Source organism: Pantherophis guttatus, chromosome 4 (assembly GCF_059756535.1).
Source record: "Pantherophis guttatus breed Tessera chromosome 4, ASM5975653v1, whole genome shotgun sequence".
Classification (NCBI taxonomy): Eukaryota; Metazoa; Chordata; class Lepidosauria; order Squamata; family Colubridae; genus Pantherophis; species Pantherophis guttatus.
The window spans coordinates 10,379,027-10,400,355 of NC_142066.1; the positions used below are offsets into that span (position 1 = coordinate 10,379,027).

General features: G+C 38.5%; 2 protein-coding genes across 2 annotated transcripts; one reads left to right on the plus strand and one right to left on the minus strand.

Moving 5' to 3' along the window:
* Positions 1 to 1,227: 1,227 nt before the first annotated feature.
* LOC148113712 (vomeronasal type-2 receptor 26-like) lies at positions 1,228 to 2,182 on the plus strand. Its single transcript, XM_087893307.1, has one exon. The coding sequence runs from the start codon at positions 1,283 to 1,285 to the stop codon at positions 2,180 to 2,182; it is 900 nt and encodes a 299-aa protein (XP_087749433.1). The 5' UTR covers positions 1,228 to 1,282.
* A 7,285-nt stretch (positions 2,183 to 9,467) lies between these two features.
* LOC132711322 (vomeronasal type-2 receptor 26-like) lies at positions 9,468 to 16,736 on the minus strand. The gene is made up of 6 exons (XM_060689993.2): positions 16,657 to 16,736; positions 15,209 to 15,512; positions 13,075 to 13,911; positions 11,508 to 11,735; positions 11,179 to 11,305; positions 9,468 to 10,369 (listed from the first exon to the last, which is right to left on the minus strand). Exons 1-6 carry the CDS (start codon positions 16,734 to 16,736, stop codon positions 9,468 to 9,470), a joined length of 2,478 nt encoding a protein of 825 aa, XP_060545976.2.
* Positions 16,737 to 21,329: the final 4,593 nt, after the last annotated feature.

Here is a 21,329-nt window from a genome sequence, read left to right on the forward strand (position 1 = left end):
TGAAAATGGGATAAACAATTAGATCATCCTCTTTTCACGAGCCCATAATCCCTTCAAGGGTGAAATCTGGGCAACTGAATGGAGCTGAGTGTTTACTAGCTGGATTCCCTTTCTGTCACGAATGCAGAGTTTTTTCAGTAGATATATTCTCATTGTGCCCAGAGAGAGAAATATCTGCCTCTTCCTAGGATCGAACTCACAGCCTCCTGATTGTGAAATGAGAGCTCAACCTTTAGGCCATCGTGCCACCCAAACTCTAAACAATGAGATTTTTAGAATTTTGTTTATTTATTTAGAAATGGTATGTGACAAAAATAATAATAACAACAATAATAATATATTTTAAATGCTAATTATTTCCATTTCCCAATTACATTGATTATGCTCCATTTCTGCACTGCACTTTTGACTTCTTTGGAAAATCTTTGCTACTCATATTTTTCCTAGAGTGTGCAAAAAATGAATATAGATGAATATAGCCCTAAGTCCAGTATTTTATTTATGGGGATAAACACAAGATGAACTTTAAAAGAAGTGAAGAATGAAAAATTAGAAAATAAAATTATTAAATAAAAATGATGTTTTGTAGGATCAAAAAATTCTGGTTTTGATGTAGTTTGTCCTTGAAATATGTATAAAATATTGATCTTTTTGGAATTTCCTCCTTTTTTTTTAATTTGATTTATATGCCGCCCTTCTCCAGAGACTCAGGGTGGCTTACAATGCGTTAAGCAATAGCCTTCATACTTTTGTATATTTATACAAAGTCAGCTTATTGCCCCCACAAACTGGGTCCTCATTTTACCTACCTTAGTAAGGATGGAAGGCTGAATCAACCTTGAGCCTGGTGAGATTCGAACTTACAGTAATTGCAGACAGCTGGTGTTAATCACAATGCTTTTAGTCTGCTGAGCCACCAGGCCCGGTGATAGTTTGTCTTCTCTTTTCAATTGAAATTTGAAAACATTTCATATGCACCAAGACAAATTCCTTCTGTGTCCAATCATACTTGGCCAATAAAAAAAATCTATTCTATTCTATTCTGTTCTGTTCTGTTCTGTTCTGTTCTATTCTATTCTATTCTATTCTATTTCATTTTCACACATTTATTTGTTTTCAATGTCCTGGAGATCCATGAGCAAATTATAACAAAAAGGACTGCATCATGAAAACAATTAGTGATTTCTCTTACGGAGAACTTTTAGGAATCAGTTTAGCCACTGTTGCTACTCTACATTTATTCACTGCAACCTGGGTGGGTTTTTTTCCCCCAATTTCAGACATGGTAGCTTGTGTCCAATGTCCAGAAGATCAATATGCAAACCAAGAAAGAAATGGATGTCTCCTGAAAAGGATAAACTTCTTGTCTTATGAAGAACCTCTAGGGTATAGTTTAGCTTGTCTTGCTGCTGTGTTCACCCTCATTACAACATGGGTGCTGGGAACTTTTATTAAGCACAAGGACAGCCCTATTGTAAAAGCCAACAACCGGGATATCACCTACACCCTCCTCATCTCCCTTCTCTTCTGCTTCCTCTGCTCTTTGCTCTTTCTTGGACAACCTGGGAGAGTCACCTGTCTCCTCAGACAGTCTGCATTTGGTCTCATCTTCTCATTGTCCATCTCTTGTGTGTTGGCCAAAACCATCCTTGTTTCTCTTGCCTTCAAGGCCACCAGGCCAGGATCTCGGATGAGGACATGGGTGGGGAAAAGACTGGCTGTTTCTATTGTCCTTTTCTGTTCTCTACTCCAAGCAAGCATCTGTACTGTATGGTTGTCAACCTCTCCCCCGTTCCCAGAATTAGACATGCACTCAACAACTGAAGAAATGGTCCTACAATGCAATGAGGGGTCAGTTGTTATGTTTTATTGTGTCCTGAGCTATATGGCTCTCCTTTCATTTGCCAGCTTCATTGTGGCTTTCCAGGCTCGTAAACTGCCCGACAGCTTTAATGAAGCCAAGTTCATCACCTTCAGCATGTTGGCTTTCTGCAGTGTGTGGGTCTCCTTTGTGCCAACCTACCTGAGCACCAGAGGAAAAGCCATGGTGGCTGTGGAGATCTTCTCCATCTTGTGCTCTACTGCTGCGCTCTTAGGATGCATCTTTTTCCCTAAGTGTTACATTATTGTGTTTAGGCCTGATTTAAACAACAAGGAACAATTGATAAGAAGAAATGCTTAATTATCTTAGTATGATACTTAGTCTTATTTAATATTCATCAAAATTAGAAAATATAGAAATAGAAAATATTTTTTTAATTAGCCATATGAAAGGGTCTCTTGTGATTTACTTGTATCTCTGAAATCTGCATTAGGGAAAAGTTTAAGTTTTTCCCCAATGATAATCTAGGATGTCTCACAATTATAGTGTGGAAAGACTAGTGATTTTTGAGAACCAGAGAAAATCATTTTATAATCAAGCATTGACAATTTTCCAGCTATCCTGCTTTATTTTCTGAGCTGACACAATTACATTTCATGAACTATCCATTGTAAATATGAGTATAATGATGAAGTTTAAAATGTGAATGTGAATTCCCACTCTACATTAGAAAGTTTATTTTTTAAAAGTGAAAAATTAGCCGCGTCTACTATATAACCACAGAAGTAATGTAAGATAATGTAATGTAGGTTCAATATATACATTTCTTTTCTAATCAACCAACTATTTTAGTAGTAAAGCAAGCAAACAAAAGTTATCATCCTGAATAATTATTGGAAGGATCATCTAACACATGTTTGGTTGAGTTTGTTTCTTGTTGAGTACCAGCAACAATCTGGATGTCACTTGTCTTATTTCATCTCCTTCAGATCTTCCCTGAATCTCAGGGAGAGAAGAGATCCCTGCAAGGTGAAAGATTACATATGCATGATCCAATCCAAAGACTATTCCAAGCATTGGCCCATGGTTCATATGGACCATGCAGCTAATCAGTTTGAATAGTCCATGCTTCCATGCAGTTGATAGTGCTGCCAAAGAATCCGATGACAATCATGGCATGATATTACCAGGCAATAGACAAGGGAAACACCAATAGCCCCTGTCTCCCAAATTTTAAATCACATTGCTACTGCTCCAACAGGAACATCCAATGAAGTATGTTACCATTGTCCTATGTCAGACTCTAAATGATCAGAGATAGGCCTATGACAACCATGGTAGCCATGAACTCCTATGCCACCTCAGAACCCTCTTCTATGGAAAACAGATTAAAATCCACCAAGACCATGAGGTTGATCAACTCCACTGTCAACCCAAAAATGGAGTCCAGAAGATCAGGTTGGGAGGCTGCTACCTATGAGGGAGGCTGGTGTAGCAGCAATGATGCCAACTGATCCCCTGATCCCAACTATTGAACAGGTTTCACATTCAAGAATCTGTGGTGGAGCACCCTTGAAGTCTTTAGAAACTCCTGGCTGATGATCACTATACTGCCAACTGTGCCTTAAATTTTCCATTGAAACAGATACAGATTAAAAGAGTTGGAAGGGGCCTTGTAGGTCATCCAGTCCAACCCCCATCCAAGCAGACTCTACACCATTTTTGACAGATGGCAGTCCAGTCTCTTCTTGGAAGCTTCCAGTGATGAAGCTCCCACAACTTCACAAGGCAACTTCTGTTCCATTGGTGGATTGTTCTCATGGTCAGAAAATTTCTCCTTATTTCCAGGTTGAATCTCTCCTTGTTCAGTTTCCATTCATTATTCCTTGTCTGGCCTTCATGTGCTTTGGAAAATAGCATGATCCCCCCCCCTCCTCTCTGTGGCAGCCCCTCAAATATTGGAACACTGCTATCATGTCTCCCCTGGTCCTTCTCTTCACTAGACTAACCATGCACATTTACTGCAACTGTTCATCGTATGTTTTAGCTTCCAGTCCCCTAATCATCTTGGTTGCTCTTCTCTGCACTCTTTCTAGAGTCTCAACATCTTTTTTTATAGTTTGGTGACCAAAACTGGATGCAGTACTCTAGGTGTGGTCTTACTAAGGCTTTATAGAGTGGTATTAGTACTTCCCTTGATCTTGATTGTATCCCTCTGTTCATGCAAATTAGGATTGCATTGGCTTTTTTGGCTGCTGCCACATACTTTTGGCTCATATTTAATTGGTTGTCCACTAAGACTCCAAGATCCCTCTCACATTACTGCTATTAAGCCTGGTTTCACCCAGTCTATATGTATACTTTTGGTTTTTCTTGCCTAAGTGTAAGACTTTACTTTTCTCTACACTGAATTTCATTTTGTTAGATAGGGCTCAGAGTTCCAGTCTGTCAAGATCCATCTGGATCTTGAACCTATCATCTAGGGTGTTGGCTATTCCTCCCAGTTTAGTAGCATCTGCAAATTTGGTAAGTTCCCCTTCTATTCCCTCATCTAAGTCGTTTACGAAGATATTGAAGAGTACTGGGTCAGGACATAACCTTGTGGTACCCCACTGCTTACTTCCCTTCATGTAGACTACTCATATGTACAGATTGTCAGCCAGTTACAAATGTCACACCCGAAGCTGGATATAACTCCTAAAGTGCACCAGTTGTGCCCATTCCTGGGCTAAGAGCAGGGGTGGATTCAGTATGGTATAAATAATACATGTTTCAGGTGACTCAGTCCCTTCTTGGAGGGAATAATACCTAAAGGGCCATTGGACATCTTCTGAACAATGTCACTCAAATTAGCTCTATGTTGGACTCCAACTTTAAAGCAGGATCTGTGAGGTGTGGGAGCTTACAAGATGACCTGGGAAGAGTTTAAACCCAGGGATTCTGAAGTAGTGGACAAGGCCCTGTCAGCTGCTAGTTTGGTGACTTATTTATTAGATCCATTCCCCTCCTAGCTTATTAAAACTGTGTGGAAAGGGATGCAGAATTGGGTTTGTGTCTGGATGGGGTGAAACCAGATCTGACTCAATCCTAGTAAGATGGAATGGCTGTGGGTACTTGGATCTTCTGGAAACAAGGTTCTTCCATCTCTAGTTTCTGGATGAGGTGGCATACCCAGACAGTCCCATTGCTTCTCCTAGACTCACAGCTCCAACTTGAGGAGCAGGTGGCAACTGTGGCTGGGAAACCTTTTATACACCTTTAGGAAGTGGACCAGTTGTGCCCCTTCCTGGGCTAAGAGCAGGAGTGGGTTCTACTTATCTTTACTGCCAGTTCGCAATGGGAGCCCGCTTGGGTGCGTGCTTCTGTGCAGAAGCTTCTGCGCATGCACAGACCACCCATGATGACATTGTGATGGGTCGGCAGAGCCTCCCACCAGTTTTACTATTGGTTCTAAAGAACCGTACCGTACCAGAAGCAACTCATCACTAGCTAAGAGGCCTTGCTCACCATCACCCATGCCCTTGTAAGCTTCTGGTTAGATTACTGTAATGTGTTCTACATGGGCCGAGCTGAGGATTTTGTACAGTATCTGGATGATAAAATAACTCAGATTCGGGAAAACTTGGCCACTGACTGGGTTAGTTCAGACAAGATGACTGAGGCAGGCCTTGAGAATGTTATCTGGGAGGAGTTCGATCCTGTGGCTCCCGAGGACGTGGACAGGATCTTGGGATGGCTGAACGCCACCACATGTTTATTGGACCCGTGTCCCTCCTGGTTGGTGCTGGCTTCCCGGGAGGTTACACGAGGCTGGCTCCAGGGAATTATCAATGCTTCTTTGAGTGAGGGTGTCCTGCCGGCCGCCTTGAAAGAGGCGGTGGTGAGGCCTCTCCTCAAGAAGCCATCCCTGGATCCGGCTGTTTTGGCTAACTATCGTCCAGTCTCCAACCTTCGCTTTATTGTGAAGGTTGTTGAGAGTGTGGTGGCGCGACAGCTTCCACAGTACCTGGATGAAGCTGTCTATTTGGATCCGCTCCAGTCCGGTTTCAGACCTGGGTACATCACGGAAACGGCATTGGTCGCATTGGTGGATGATCTCTGGAGGGCTCGGGATAGGGGTTACTCCTCTATCCTGGTCCTGTTAGACCTCTCAGCGGCTTTTGATACCATCGACCATGGTATCATGTTGCGCCGGCTGGAGGGACTGGGAGTGGGGGGCACCGTTTTGCGGTGGTTCTCCTCCTATCTCTCTGACCGGTCGCAATCCGTGTTGACAGGGGGGCAGCGGTCGACCCTGAGGCGCCTTGTTTGTGGGGTGCCACAAGGGTCAGTCCTCTCGCCCCTCCTGTTCAACATTTATGTGAAGCCGCTGGGTGAGATCATCCGTGGTTTTGGGGTGGAGTTCCATCAGTACGCTGATGATACTCAGCTGTACATCTCCACCCCAGACCATCCCAACGATGCCTTGGAAGTGATGTCCCAGTGCCTGGAGGCCGTGCGGGTCTGGATGGGGAGAAACAGGCTTCGACTCAACCCTTCCAAGACCGAGTGGCTGTGGCTGCCGGCGTCCCAGTATAGCCAGCTGACGCCATCGCTGGTTATTGGGGGTGAATCATTGGCCCCCACAGAAAGGGCCCGCAACTTGGGCGTCCTCCTGGATGCACGGCTGTCCTTAGAAGGGCATATGACGGCCGTGGCCAGGGGGGCTTTTTATCAGGTTCACCTGATACACCAGTTGCGCCCCTTTCTGGATCAGGACTCCCTACGCACAGTCACTCAAGCACTCGTCACTTCTCATCTGGACTATTGTAACACTCTCTACATGGGGCTCCCCTTGGGGTACACCCGGAGGCTCCAACTGGTGCAGAATGCGGCCGCGCGGGGGATTATGGGAGCGACTGGGCGCTCCCATGTGACTCCTCTCCTGCGCGAGCTGCATTGGCTTCCGGTGGACTTCCGGGTGCGCTTCAAGGTGTTGGTGATCACCTTTAAAGCGCTCCATGGCTTAGGGCCAGGGTACTTACAGGACCGCCTTCTGCCACCAATAGCCTCCCACCGGCCAGTTCGCTCCCACAGAGAGGGCCTCCTCAGGGTGCCGTCGGCTAGACAATGCTGGCTGGCGACCCCCAGGAGGAGAGCCTTCTCTGTGGTGGCACCTACCCTTTGGAACAATCTACCCCCAGAGATACGAGTGATCTCCGACCTCCGGACCTTTCGTCGGGCCCTAAAAACTCATCTCTTTCAGTTAGCCGGTCTCTCTTGATTTTATGATTTTATGGTTGGTTTTAAATTTTGATATGGATTTTAAATTGATAAATTTTAAATTATGGGCCAAATTTAATTATTTTAAATCTATTTTTAATCGTATTTATGTATAAATGTTTTTATTTTGGCTGTTCACCGCCCTGAGTCCGAAAGGAGAAGGGCGGTATAGAAATTCGAATAATAAATAAATAAATAAATAAATAAATAAATAAATAAATAAATAAATAAATAAATAAATAAATAAATAAATAAATAAATAAATAAATAAATAAATAAATAAATAAATGTGGCTGCTCTTGAAGTGCATTTGCACATCGACCTCTACTCTGTGAGTTGTACTACTTGCAAGTGTATTTGTAGATACAATTCAAGGTGGTATATTTGTCATCTTTAAAGACCTACATAGCTTGGGACAGGATTATCTGAAGAATCTTTTTTTCCCCCAAGAGATTCCCATTCAATACAACAGATTAGGCATGCTGCAGATTCCTTAAAGATATGGTCAGCCTCTATGATACTTGCTTGCTATCTGCTGCCATAGTGACGGGGAGAGGGGAGGTTGGCTTTTGGGTGGGGGAATGTGAGCTGGAGAGAGATTGCCCTGTGTGAAGAAATAGGGAGGACTGCTCCTATGTTCTACTGTGGACTTGTTTATGCCCAGTCAAGGTCAACTATCTTGGAATACCAGATGGATGAAAACATCTGGAGATGCTGCCCACATGACACCAATTGGGATGGGGATTGGATATTTACCCTGGGTCTTTGGGGGAGGAATTTGGGGATACTTTCAATATGTAACTTTCGCACCTTTTGCTTCAGATCTTGCTTTTCTTTCGTTGCTATCAGTTCAAATTCAGTAAAAGTACCTTTCTCTACAAAAATGGAGTTGGGGTTTTCCTTTCTTGAGTTTTGAATGGAGGCACACCTGACAGATATACTCCATAATATACTGAGTATGTATACCATAGTATACACTCAGATATTAAATTGGATCCATGTTGGTTTTTTGCAAAGCTTTAAAAATATGAATATGTATCCTGGGACTAAGAAAGTGTTAAGAGATGCATTCCTTGGCTTTACTAGTAGTTGTTTAATCATCAGGGCTGCTATTTGTAATTATTTATTTTGCAGATGTTTTTATTATTTCAACTCTTTTAAAAATTGTTTAAATGTTTCAGAATGAATGAATAAATAAATATAAAAATGAGATGATCTATCAAATCACTTGTTTTCATTAAACTCCACTACTCTTCCCTTAACTACCACTAGTTTTAAACTCTTGGCTGCAGTGCTTTCATACTCTACCAAATGAAGTACCACATTCACACATTTTTTTTATGATGCTAACTTTCTAAGTGCTTCTATTTTTTTAATCCAATAAATTAAGCAAACAATAAAAATAAATTACACCTTGTTAACTTATTTTAAACCAAGGGAGAGTCACCAACTCAAAATCTATGTCTAGACTTTGTCCTTTTACTAGACATTAAAAGAGGATCCAAAAAGAAGATCCTTGAATAATAATAAAAAAGAAAAAAATAATATTGTATTTCTGTTTATTAAATTTGCATTAAAATCTGATTTTATAGAATGGAAATAGAACAGCATAGCAAAAAAGATTTATGTTTCAGACATAGAAAAACATGTTTCAGAAATTTTATGTCTTTCTTTCTTTCTTCATTCTTTATAAGACAATCTGAACTGAGTGCACAATTAGTGCTTACATATTGTATAATGTAAGAACTTGGCAATACACTGAGAAAAATATATCATCAGAGTTATTATGAATAAATAAATGCTGAGGCAATAAATTTTATAAATAAATAAAAATATTTTATTATTACTTTTATTAATTGCTCCCTGTTGTTTATCTTAGGTCTCAGCACAATTAGAAACATTTAACAGAAAAAGATACATGCAAGTAAAGCATCGCTGGAGGTCCAGTTGGAAAAGATCTCCACAGCTACCATGAATTTTCCTTTTGTGCTCAGATATGTTGACGGAAAGTTGACCCACATCCTGCAAAAGATGAACATGCTAAAAGAACGTGGATTATCAGAAGCTGACAGATAATTTAGAGGCAACAAAATCAATCATGAAGCTGCCCAGGACCACAAGGCCTATATGCTGGCCCTTACCAACAAGAAATGGTAAAAAATGAAAATTGACCTCAGTTGCATTGTAGAAAATTGACCTTTGTTGTATTCTCTTCTTCAGTAACTGGGGGCACAACTAATTTAGATAATGGAGGAGAGATCACAGCCAGAAAAAAGAAATGTTGATATGGAATGGAGGATAGGAAGGAAAATTGAAAAGACCAATCTTTTATTTTCCTTTGCTAATTTATTTCTCCTGTAAGTGATAAAAATGTAGACCTAATTTAATTATTTCGTTTGATTAGTTGGTGTCTTCTATTAAGTTCTGGCTTCAACACAATGATGAAGCATTTTGGGAAGAAAATGCATCCCAATAACCCAGCACTGGAAGACAAGATGGAGAAGATCTCCACAGCCACCATGGCTTTTCCTTTGGTGCTCAGATAGGTTGGAACAAAGGAGATCCACACACTGCAGAAGACCAACATGCTGAAAGTGATGAATTTGGCTTCATTAAAGGTGTCAGGTAAATTACGGGCAAGGAAAGCCACAATGAAGCTGGCAATAGCCAAGAAGCCCAGATAGCCCAGGACACAATAGAACATGAAGATGGAGCCTTCATTGCATTGCAAAATCATGGTTTCTGTAAGGGAATTCATGTCTAACTCAGGGAATGGAGGAGATGTTGCCAGCCACAGAATGCAAAGACCTGCTTGAAGAAAAGAACAAGAAAGGACAATGGAAAGAGCTAATCTTTTCCCCACCCATTTTCTCATTGAAGAATCTGGCTTAGTAGCCATGAAAGCGACAACCACGGTAATAGTTTTAGCTAACACACAAGAAACAGCAGCTGAGAAGATGGTGCCGAATGCTGGTTGCCGGAGAAGGCAGATTATTTTCCCTGGTTGACTAAGGAATAACAAGGAAGAGAGAAAGCAGAGCAGAAGGGCAATGAGTAGTGTGTAAGTGAGGTCCCGATTGTTGGCCTTGATGATGGGGGTATCTCTACGCTTAAGGAAAATTCCGAGCACACTGGTTGTCATGAGGGAGAAGAAAACAGCAGCTGAGCCCAGACTGATCCCTAAAGGTTCTTCAAAGGACAGGAAACTCATTGTTTTGTTAAGGCATCGATCTTGATCCTTGCTTGGATACTGATCTTCAGGACATTTGAAACAATCTTCTGTATCTGGATAAAGGAACAAAAGAAAACTCACCTATTTCCCACTTACCACTTTTTAATAAATATTTTATGTACTGTTTGAAGACTGATAATACATTTCATGATCTTTTTCCTCTGTAGCTATATTCCAAGGGTTATTCCAAAATATTTACCAACTATATCAAAAATCAATTATTTACTCAGGTGTGCTTTGTCACGTTGCATATGGAACTTTTCCGTTCAATTTTACAACAATTCAGTAGAGAATTTTCAATTTTCTCCCCCTTGATATTCATTAGATTGTTGTCTAATGCTTTGGATGACCATGTCAAGTTTCCGAAAGATGCCCTAATTAATTCATGAGCCATGATCCAAACTTCAAAAGAAATATAGTCATTTATTAGGAGCACCATTCCGGCAATACTGGGATGCAGTCAGGATTGATCCCACATAGATTTACGTTCCCCTATGACCCTGTCTCTCCCCTCCTCTCTGGCCATGTCATAAATCACATTCTCCAATTAACCACTTTGGCTGGCTGTGAAACCTAATGCCCTCCTTCTGATTGCGGTCAGAAGAATGTATGGAATTCACTTCAGTTCTCCCTCCCTCCTGCTCATGGCAACTTGAAAGCTTTGCAAGTTGACAGATCATCATATATAGTATTGTTGGGCTACGATACAGTCCTGGTCTACATATGACATCTGTAGGACCTCCCAAAAATTAATCATGTTAGAAAACATCAATTTTAAGAAGAAATAAATTTCTTGTAACATTTGATGAAACAATTCCTTTACTGCTCAATGTTCTCAAATTGTTGCAGTTTCATAACTGACCTATCTTGCTTGAAATCTTCCCTAGTCGACATGGAACACAATCATAGCAGCAGAAGCTTTTCTCTTCAGATTTTCTCTTCCAAGATCCAGGGCGACAGTGTTCATTGCACAGAGAAACTGGAAGAACCTGCTCATAACATGAAAAAGTTTGCACAGGTAATTGCCAACTTATTCAGCTCCTTCATCAGTTGAAAATACAGTCAACTAGTCATACTATAAAGAGAATCATGACCAGCAGAGATCAGTTGGAGACATTTTAACTGAAATCTGTTCCGTTATTTAAAGAAGTTGTAAAAAAAAATATACTCTACATTTGTGCAGTTCCATACCCGATTAAAACCTTTGTGCCATTCTATCAGATTTTCATTAATGATCAATTCATTTCCATGAGATGCATCAGGATCTAGCTTTCCAACTTTCACACTCCGGATAGACTTGTTTGGAAAAACAATCACGTTGATGAGGTCAAATCCTCCTGCAGCTTCCCTCTTCTCATTAAAAGACACTCCTTCTCCTGCAGAGTTGTTGAAAGAAATGTCTTGAAGAAATGGGTGGAGCTACTTGAAAAAGAAGAAGAAAGCAATGAAGTTGAATTCACAATGATAAGAGAAATCAACACATTAGAAGTTCCATGTTTTGGTTCCCAAATTTGTTATTCACTTTCATTGGACAAAATGCCAATTCAAAACAAAGACTATAGATGGCAAAGAATTTCATAATCCCAGTTTTCCTCAACAGATCAAGAAGTCAACCTACAAAGTATTATCAGTGAATAACATATGCAGAATTCCTTGAGACAGAAAACAGAATACATCAGCAGCCAAAATGGAACAAACTGTTTACCCTCCAAGAGTTCAAAATATAGAAGAGAAAAAAGAGAAAGTTATCTTAAAAATGATGAAAGACCCACAGAAGATGACTCTAGAGATCCAACAACAAGAGATAGGTCACGTGGCAGATGAAAATACTAAGATTAAATAAATCTGATGTAAGGAGCTACAAGATCCCAAGGGAGAAACATGAAAGATTTACCAAAAAGTCAATAAGAGTTGAAATTCTAAAAAGGGCAAGAGATGATGGATAGACATAGAATACTTCCGAATAGGGTAGTTATTTTATTAAGAGTTAGAAAATAGAGGTAGAAGTTAGAAATTGGGATAATAGTATTATGTATATTGATATAGAATAGAATACATTATAACTAATATGTATACAAAAATGTTAGAAGTTGAGAAATTATGATTATATATATCTAAACAATATTACTATTATTACTACTGTGTGTAAAATATATTAACCCAGACAATACTTTGTCCAACAAGTACCTATGGATGTTAAAGAAAAAAATCTATAAATAAAATTATAGATAGATAGATGATAGATAGATAGATAGATAGATAGATAGATAGATAGATAGATAGATAGATAGATTAGTCTATATGCCATATCAAACCACAAGGTTAAAACCCATATCACCACTAAAATCTTATACAAACAATTTAAAATAAGAGTGAGGTAAAATACAATAATTATAGGATAAGATACAATACAATTTAATACATAAATATGTAAAATAGAATAGAAGGGCTGTAGAAAAATCTTGGCTATGTAGGAAAAACCTGGCTAAAAGAAAAACACACATAAAACCTACGAAAAAGTAAGAAAATCTAGATAGATAGATAGATAGATAGATAGATAGATAGATAGATAAGAATTCCTTGAGAAGAATGTTAAGTGAAATCTAATTGGATCAGACAAATTCAATAAGTATTTTTATCATAGCTATTTGAACAATAGATTGTGCCTGGAATTAAAGCTTAGCTCATTTTGTGAGCTAAATTATTTTGAAATATGTTTTTATTGAAATGAAAAAAAATATTTGCTGGGATATGTTACCTTAAAAGGTTGTAGTTTTGGAGATTTAGGAATTTCAGCTGCCATTTTTTTTCTTAAATTGGATCCCTTGGATAGCATGCTATGCAAGGAATGAGCCACAGCATAAACCCCATTGTAGATACTGTAGCTGTGACCTGTCACCTGCAATTGAAACAGAGATTCAGGAAGGTTTCCCAGGCCTTCTTCCCCAGTGCATTCTTGACTTCCCAAGGATGATAATCCCGAATTAGGAAAGAAACAGTCAAATGCTTGCTCCCAAAAATGGCTTCGAAATCCATCTCCATGGATTGAATGTGGCTTTATGGACTGAAGAAATCCCTCGAATTCCAGATTTTCACTGGAATGGATTTGAAAGGCAATGGCCCCATCATAAAACTGGAGATTCCATTCCCTCTGAGATCCTGGTAGCATGAAATCGATTTGGCTAGTGGTGATCCACACCTTGCTTAATGATGCATTTCCCTGATTTGCAACTTCCCATAAAGATTTGAGAGCTGTCAGCCAGGCTAAGGTCAAAGATTCTCCATAGATGATGCATGTATTTGTTTTAACGTCTGTGAAATGTGTATAAAAATGAAACATGATATCGTTAAATTTACCCAAGTCATCCAAACGCAATAATTTTGGAAATCTTTGTATGAAAGCTAAGCAGATTCCCTGCTGGAAAAACAAGGGCTCCAATTTCTGCAAAAAATGTTCTCCACTTTCGGTGTCTGCAGCAAAGAGCCCAATCCATTTCCATCCAAAACGCTGAAGCAATTGGATAATCCCTACATATTGAGGAACCTCATTAGGGGCCATAAAGTAAAGTGAAGATGATCGACAGATATCAATTTCCTCCAGGGGAAATGATCCATATGTGAGCTAAAAGAAAACATCAAGACGTGGTACATGGTTTTTGTTTTGGTCATGGATTTTTATGGATCTCTTCAGAAATTGGTTTGACAGATTAGAATTGAGACCTGATCCACAATTTCTCAAATTTTGAGAATATGCTTAAATTCCTGGGCATCAATGTTTTTTTTCAACAAATGTGTTAAAATATCATCGGCATTCACCAAGAAGAGTCTAGGCCAACTCACCACAGCTAACTCCTCTCAGGAAAAGATTCTTATTAAAGAAAGGATGACAAAGGAGGGACAAAATGAAACGTGAACGACAAAAATTAAAATATTTTTTAAATTATTGAAAACGGTTAAACTGAATTCTTGAATTGTCCTGTGGCGATTTGTCCTCCTGCGAGTTGGCCATGATGAGTTGTTGCATTCTGCACCAAGAAATCTTTTTTAGAATAGAACAGAATAACCTAGAAGGGACCTTGGAGGTCTTGTAGTCCAACTCCCTGCTTAGGCAGGAAACACTACACCACTTCATGGTGTAGATATCTACATGGTGTAGATATCAAGATGTTGGATAAATGGTTATCCAACATCTTCTTAAAACCTTCCAGTGTTGGAGCATTCACAACTTCTGGAGGCAACTTGTTCCACTGATTAATTGTTCTAACAATTAAATCAGGAAATTTCTTCTTAGTTCCAAGTTGCTTCTCTCCTTGATTAGATTCCACCCATTGCTTCTTGTCCTACCCTCAGGTGCTTTGGAGAATAGCTTGACTCCCTCTTCTTTGTGGCAACCCCTGAGATATTGGAAACTGCTATCATGTCTCCTCTAGTCCTTCTTTTCATTAAACTAGACATACCCAGTTCCTGCAACTGTTCTTCATATGTTTTAGCCTCCAGTCCCCTAATCATCTTTGTTGCTCTTCTCTGCACTCTTTCTAGAGTCTCCACATCTTTTTTACATCATGGTGACCAAAACTGAATGCAATATTCCAAGTGTGGCCTTACCAAGGCATCATAAAGTGGTATTAACACTTTTAACATGATCTTAATTCTATCCCTCTGTTATGCAACCTAGAACTGGGTTGGCTTTTTTGGGCAGCTGCTGCACACTGCTGGCTAATATTTAAATGATTTTCTTAATGGTTTTTAAATGGTTTTAAGTGATTTAACAATAACTTGTTAAATCTTAGATGGGATTTATGAGAAAGAAGACTTAAGGATGCTTTTGGGTACATTTAATCAATTGATTAATTCTTTAAATCGGTTAACAGAAACAAGATAAACCCCCTGACCCCTGGACCCACCTGTGGGATTTTGTAGAGCTCTAGAATTTCTGCCATATGAGATGAAGTATCTGATCCAAGTCCACCAATAATGGCCAGGAGAATTTTCCGAAGTCCACATTTGTAGTTGGGGAGAAATCTATCTGATTTGAAAAGTAAGTCCAAAGTGGTCCGATAGGTCATTTTAGGGTTGTTGTAGCTGTCGTAGATGTGGAATCCAAGGGTAGCATTGGGCAAGATTTGTGGGTTCTCATTGATCTCCTTGACAGCAAAGGCCAAGGAAAGGACATGCTGGTAGAATTTTGTGATCACACTGCAAATAAAGAAAGTCTTTTGTGAAACAATTGTACAATGCATAGAACAGTATTGAGAGGTATATTCATACATACATACATACATACATACATACATACATACATACATTTAAATTTATCACATTTATTGGCTGCTCACCTTATCATGGGCTAACTCTGCCTTGAACTCTCTAAATATATTTGTATGTCTATATTTCAAATAATATCAGACTGAAATTAGATGCTTGTCCCATTTTTGATTCATTTTCACTCTTTCACAAAAAAGTTTTTTTTTAAATTGTAGGAATCTTCATCCATCATTTCTTAAGTGTCATGATATTCTGTAACAATCCATAATCTCACCCCTTCTTCCCCTTCCAAGTATTATGATATTTTAGTGGAAGAACAAGCTTTCACATTTCGTATGGAGTGAAAACTGTTCAGAAAATTCATGAAAGAAATGGGTTAATGGGTCAACCAATTATCTATTATTTATAACAGGAAATTTTATCATGATTTATGTTACACCTGGGAAATTACTCCTCAAATATTGAAGGCAATGATGAATTAGATTAAGTATTATTAATTATTTCTAATCAGGTGGAGTAGAAAAAAATCTGCCTATTTTCATTGCTTCTAGCACTGTTATACTTTAAGAAAAAAAATCAAAATTCAGATGAGAATTTTTTGAGAACCGTGTTTTATGCAGATTTGTTTTCTAAATTTACTCAGTTATAATCTTTTCAGTTATAAACTGCATCCTAGGTAAATTTTTAATTTTATATTTCAAATAAACTTATCTAAATTAGATGGTAATGGTCCTTCTTATGGATATATTTCCCTTCCTGGAAAAAAATAATTCTATTCTTTTATTTCATAATAAAGGGACCATATATTTTAAAGTATTTAAAATACTTCATCTTACTAAATCCCCTTTCTTAGGGATTTGCAATTTAACCATCATATTTAGACTACATAACATTTTATTTGAAATAAAATTGATGGGAAAGAAGAGTCCTTTTTAACCTACAGAAACTCTCAGAAACTGAAGCATTTACTTGATCTGCTTCCTTTATGAACCTTTTTTCATAGAGATATGAATAAGTGGGAAAAGAACAACAACCAAGGAATCATTACGTGAAGAAAAGAGTGGATTTTGTTTACTCTGAAAGTCCATAGAGCTCCTGAGATGGATGTTCATCAAACAAATGTTCACTGAAGGCATAGAGGTTCTGTGAAGTCATCCCTCCAATGATAAGATCACCTGGTTGGTACCATTCATGTGGAATTGGAATAGAATCAACTTCTGGGCACTTGAGTGCATCCACTTTGATCACTAGGAACATCAGAATAAATAACACATCAGCAGCCAAAACATCTTCCCAAAGAGGTCTCCAAAATATCAAGCCACAACAATGGATCTGACCTAGCATCCTGGATCTTCCCAACACATGTCCAGAGACCAAAGCATCAATCTAAATTTTTCATTTTGATAGAGATACAGTCACGTGCTTGAATAACGACTGAGATTTCTTCAACTGAGATTTGAAATTGGTCTGATCAAAGAAAGAACAGATGCTGGAGAAATTGAACTCAATAGTCCTATTCGACTCTTCCCACCCCTCCACCCCCCCGAAGCTCTCCATTGAACCAGGATTAGTTTATAACCTCTTTCAAACTTGCTTTCTACTTTTAACTGCTTTCTAGAAAATCTCTGGAGCTTTGAGCAAATAAACACATGATAGTAATTTGGACCAATTCCAGGAAGAGTTAATTATCTATTGAAATTATTTTCCCCTAGCTGGCCTTACAAAACCTACCTACTTGTTATTTGTCAATTTGAAAAAGTGTTTCCCCTCTTTCTGAAATAAAAAATAATTTAAAAAATCACCTGAATTTTTTACAATATAGATACATGGACACAGAAAGAAAGATGATGTATTGGATTTAACTCTTTTAATTCAGAATATAGGATACAGGGACAGGTGCTTACAGAGAACAGGGTACCAAAAAAGGAGAATATGTGTAGCTCTGGGTGGAAATGAGGGATCCTTGGTGCTCTCTGCGTTTTGCTGTTTTCTGGCATATGTTTCATTACCCAATCTAGATAACATCATGAGTCCTAGCAGGATCCTGATTTAGCAATCTGTAGATGACCCTGATGACATATGTAGGATCTCTTCCCAGAGGGATTGGGGCGAGGTGTGTCTATATTTCTGTAAAGTTATAGGACTGCACACCAATGGACAGAACCAGATATTCAGAGTTTAGAAAAAGCCAACATGTACCAATAAATGAAATGTCTGCAAGGATCCTGATGTATTCTATTATTTAATATTTTTTTCATCCTATTTGCAATTATGCCCATAAAAATTTTATAATCGGTATTTAATAAGGAGATCGGTCTATAATTTTTTATTAATGTTGTATCTGCTCCCTCTTTCGGTATCAGGGAAATATATGCTTCCCTCCATGTATTTGGTAACTTTGCCTCCATCAATGCCTCATTATATATTTCTAATAGTATCTCATTTAGTGAGTCCCCTAAACTTTTGTAAAACTCCATTGGTAGGCCATCGGTCCCTGGCGTTTTGTTATTTTTTTTGTCTCTTCAATGCTTCTTTTAACTCCCCCATAGTAATTTCCTTATCTAATGATTCTTTTTCTTCCTCTGTTAATATTGACATCCCTTCCCCACTTAAGTATTGTTCTATTTCCTCTGTTGTTACTTCATCTTTCTCATAAAGCTCTTGATAGTATTGAGTTATTATCTCCTTTAAATAATATAATACTTTAAATACTTTAAATAATAGAATACATCAGGATCAAAACAGTTTCTTGCCTACAAGACAAATAAAAAATAATATAAGAATGGTAATAAATGTTTTAGAATACTATGAGATGCATCCAGAAAGACAGGTAGCACTGATATTTCTGGATGCACAAAAAGCATTTGACCAAGTTAATTGGCAGTTTATGACACACCAAATTAAAAATATGAAATTCGGAGAGAAATTTACAAGAATGATATCGTCAATATATAAGAATCAAAAGGCTAGTGTATTAGTAAATGGGGACCCAACAAAATTCTTTGGAATAAATAAAGGAGTAAGGCAGGGCTGCCCATTGTCGTCCTTACTTTTTATTATGACTCTGGAAAACTTGCTAATCAGAATCAGGTCAAATAAAGAAATAAAAGGATTAAAAGTAAAAAAAGAAGAATACAAGGTCCTAGCCTTTGCGAATGACCTTGTCTTCTTCATAGAAGATCAAATAAAAATAACACCCAAATTAATAAAAGAAATTGAGGAATTTGGAAATGTAGCCAATCTAAAAATTAATAAGGAGAAGACTAAAATGATAACAAAAAATATAACAGCAAAACATGTAGAGAAATTAGCAAAAGATTCAGGATTGCAGGTAGTCAGAAAAGTGAAATACCTAGGAATATATATGGCAGCCAGAACTACAATGATAAAAGAGAATAACTATGGACCTTTGGTCCAAAAAATAAAAGAAGATTTGGAAAAATGGGGAAAATTAAAATTGTCATTTCTGGAGAGAATTGCAACAATAAAATCAAATATACTGCCAAGGCTCCTTTATTTATTCCAAACAATCCCAATAAAATTAGATAAGAAATTTTTTAGCAATTTGGATAAAATAGCTACAAAATTTGTGTGGGAGGGGAAAAAATCAAGAATTAAATTAAGTTTATTACAAGATGACAAAACTAGAGGTGGATTTGGACTCCCAGCATGGGAAAAATATTATAAAGCCTCAAGTTTAACATGGATTAGAGAATGGGTAACCCTGGAAAATCAAAGATTATTTATAAAATTTATCAATTTTTTTTCACTACTGGTTCTGTGGGTGTGACTTGGTGGGCATGGTATAGCTTGGTGGGCATGGCTTGGTGGGTGTGGCAGGGGAAGGATACTGTAAAATCTCAATTCTCTCCCCAATCAAGGGGAAAGTTACTGCAAAATCCCCATTTCCTCCCAATAGCTGGGACTTGGGAGGCAGAGAATATATGGGGACGGGGACGGGGCCAGTCACACTTTTTACTACCGGTTCTCTGAACTACTCAAAATTTGTGCTACCAGTTCTCCAGAACTGGTCAGAACCTGCTGAAACCCACCTCTGATCTCTAAAAAGAGATGGTTGGAAATTTGGTGAAAATTGTCCAGCCTGCTTGGGTTGAGTGATGCTCCTTTAAGGAGGGGGCACACTACCCTCTCTTCAAGAGCTGTTGGGACCATTCCTTTTATCAAAGAAAGTTAATTCTCACCAGACTCAATCCAATGTTCCTTTCCACACAGCTTTAATAAGTCAGGAGGGGAATGGAGCTAATACACAAGTGGCTAAACTAGCAGCCGAGAGGGTCTTGTCCACTTCCTCTGGTTCCATGGGCTCAAAATCTTCTCAGATCACCTTGCAAACCCCCACACCTCACAGATTCTGCTTTTAAAATTGAAGTCCAACATGGAGCTAATTTGAGTGACATTGTCCAGAAGATGTGCAAGGACCCTTTAGGTATTACTCACCCCAAGAAGGGACTGGGTCACCTGAAACATGTATTACTTAGACCAGTCTGGGTCCAGAAGGATGGGTGGAACTGTAGGAGATATACCCAGCTTCAGGTGTGACATCAGTGGAAAATCTAAGGCATGGGTGGCAGTATAATGATCACCAGCCAGGAGTTTCTAAAGACTTGAAGGATGCTCCACCACAGATTCTTGAATGTGAAACCTGTTCAATAGGTTGGGATCAATTGGCATTGTTGCTGCTGCACCAGCCTCCCTTATAGGTTGTAGCCTCCCAACCTGACCTTCTTGACTTCATTTTTGGGTTGACAAACTCATGGTCTTCGGGGATTTTAATCTGCTTTCCCTAGTAGAGGGCCTATCCCAAATCATTCAGGGTCTCATAATGAGACTGTGGGGGCATACTTGATTGGGTATTTCTGTTGGAGTAGTGACAATAACATCTAAAATTGGAGCGGGGGTGGTGGCTCTTGGTGTTTCTCTTGTCATGGTCATATTATGCCCTGATTACCATCAGGTACTCTGGCAGCACTTTCAGCTGCAGTGAGGCTAAATCTAAGAGATCAGTCTGCCCATGGTTGACTAATGCACCCACAAGGGTATCATAAAAGCTACGGGCTCTTTAAGTTGATTAGTTGCATGATGTTAACTGTTTGGAATAGGGAGGAAACTGAGGTTCTGGACTGGATCACACCTATGCAATGTTTTGCATCTCATTGAATAGAATATAAAGTTTATTATGGTCATAGACCAGCAAGAGTCAAGAATCTATTTACAATAATATTAAAAGATAATACCAATCACAATAGTAAACAATAACATCAACAACAATAAGATACATTGTGTCATGCAGTTTGGATCGTGCCCATGTGTACTTGATGGATAAGCAGATATAAGTATGGATGAAATAAGACAACAAATCTTATTGTCTTATTGTGAAGGAGATAAAATAAGACAACAGATATCCAGACTGTTGCTGGTAGTGAACAAGGAACAAACTCAACCAAGCACGTGTTAGATCATCCTGCCAATAATGATTCAGGATGATAAATTTTGTTTGCTTTCTTTATTAATAAAAATAATTGCTGATTTTAAAAGAAATGTTTTTTACATTACATTATGTTATATTACTTCTGTGACTATATAGTAGACACCCCTTAACTTTTCACTTAGAAAAAGAAGTGTGAATTCAACTTCACATTTTAAATTTCATCATTATACTCGCATTTACAATGGATAGTTCATGAAAAGTAATTGTGTCAGCCCAGAATATATATGAGGACAGTGGGG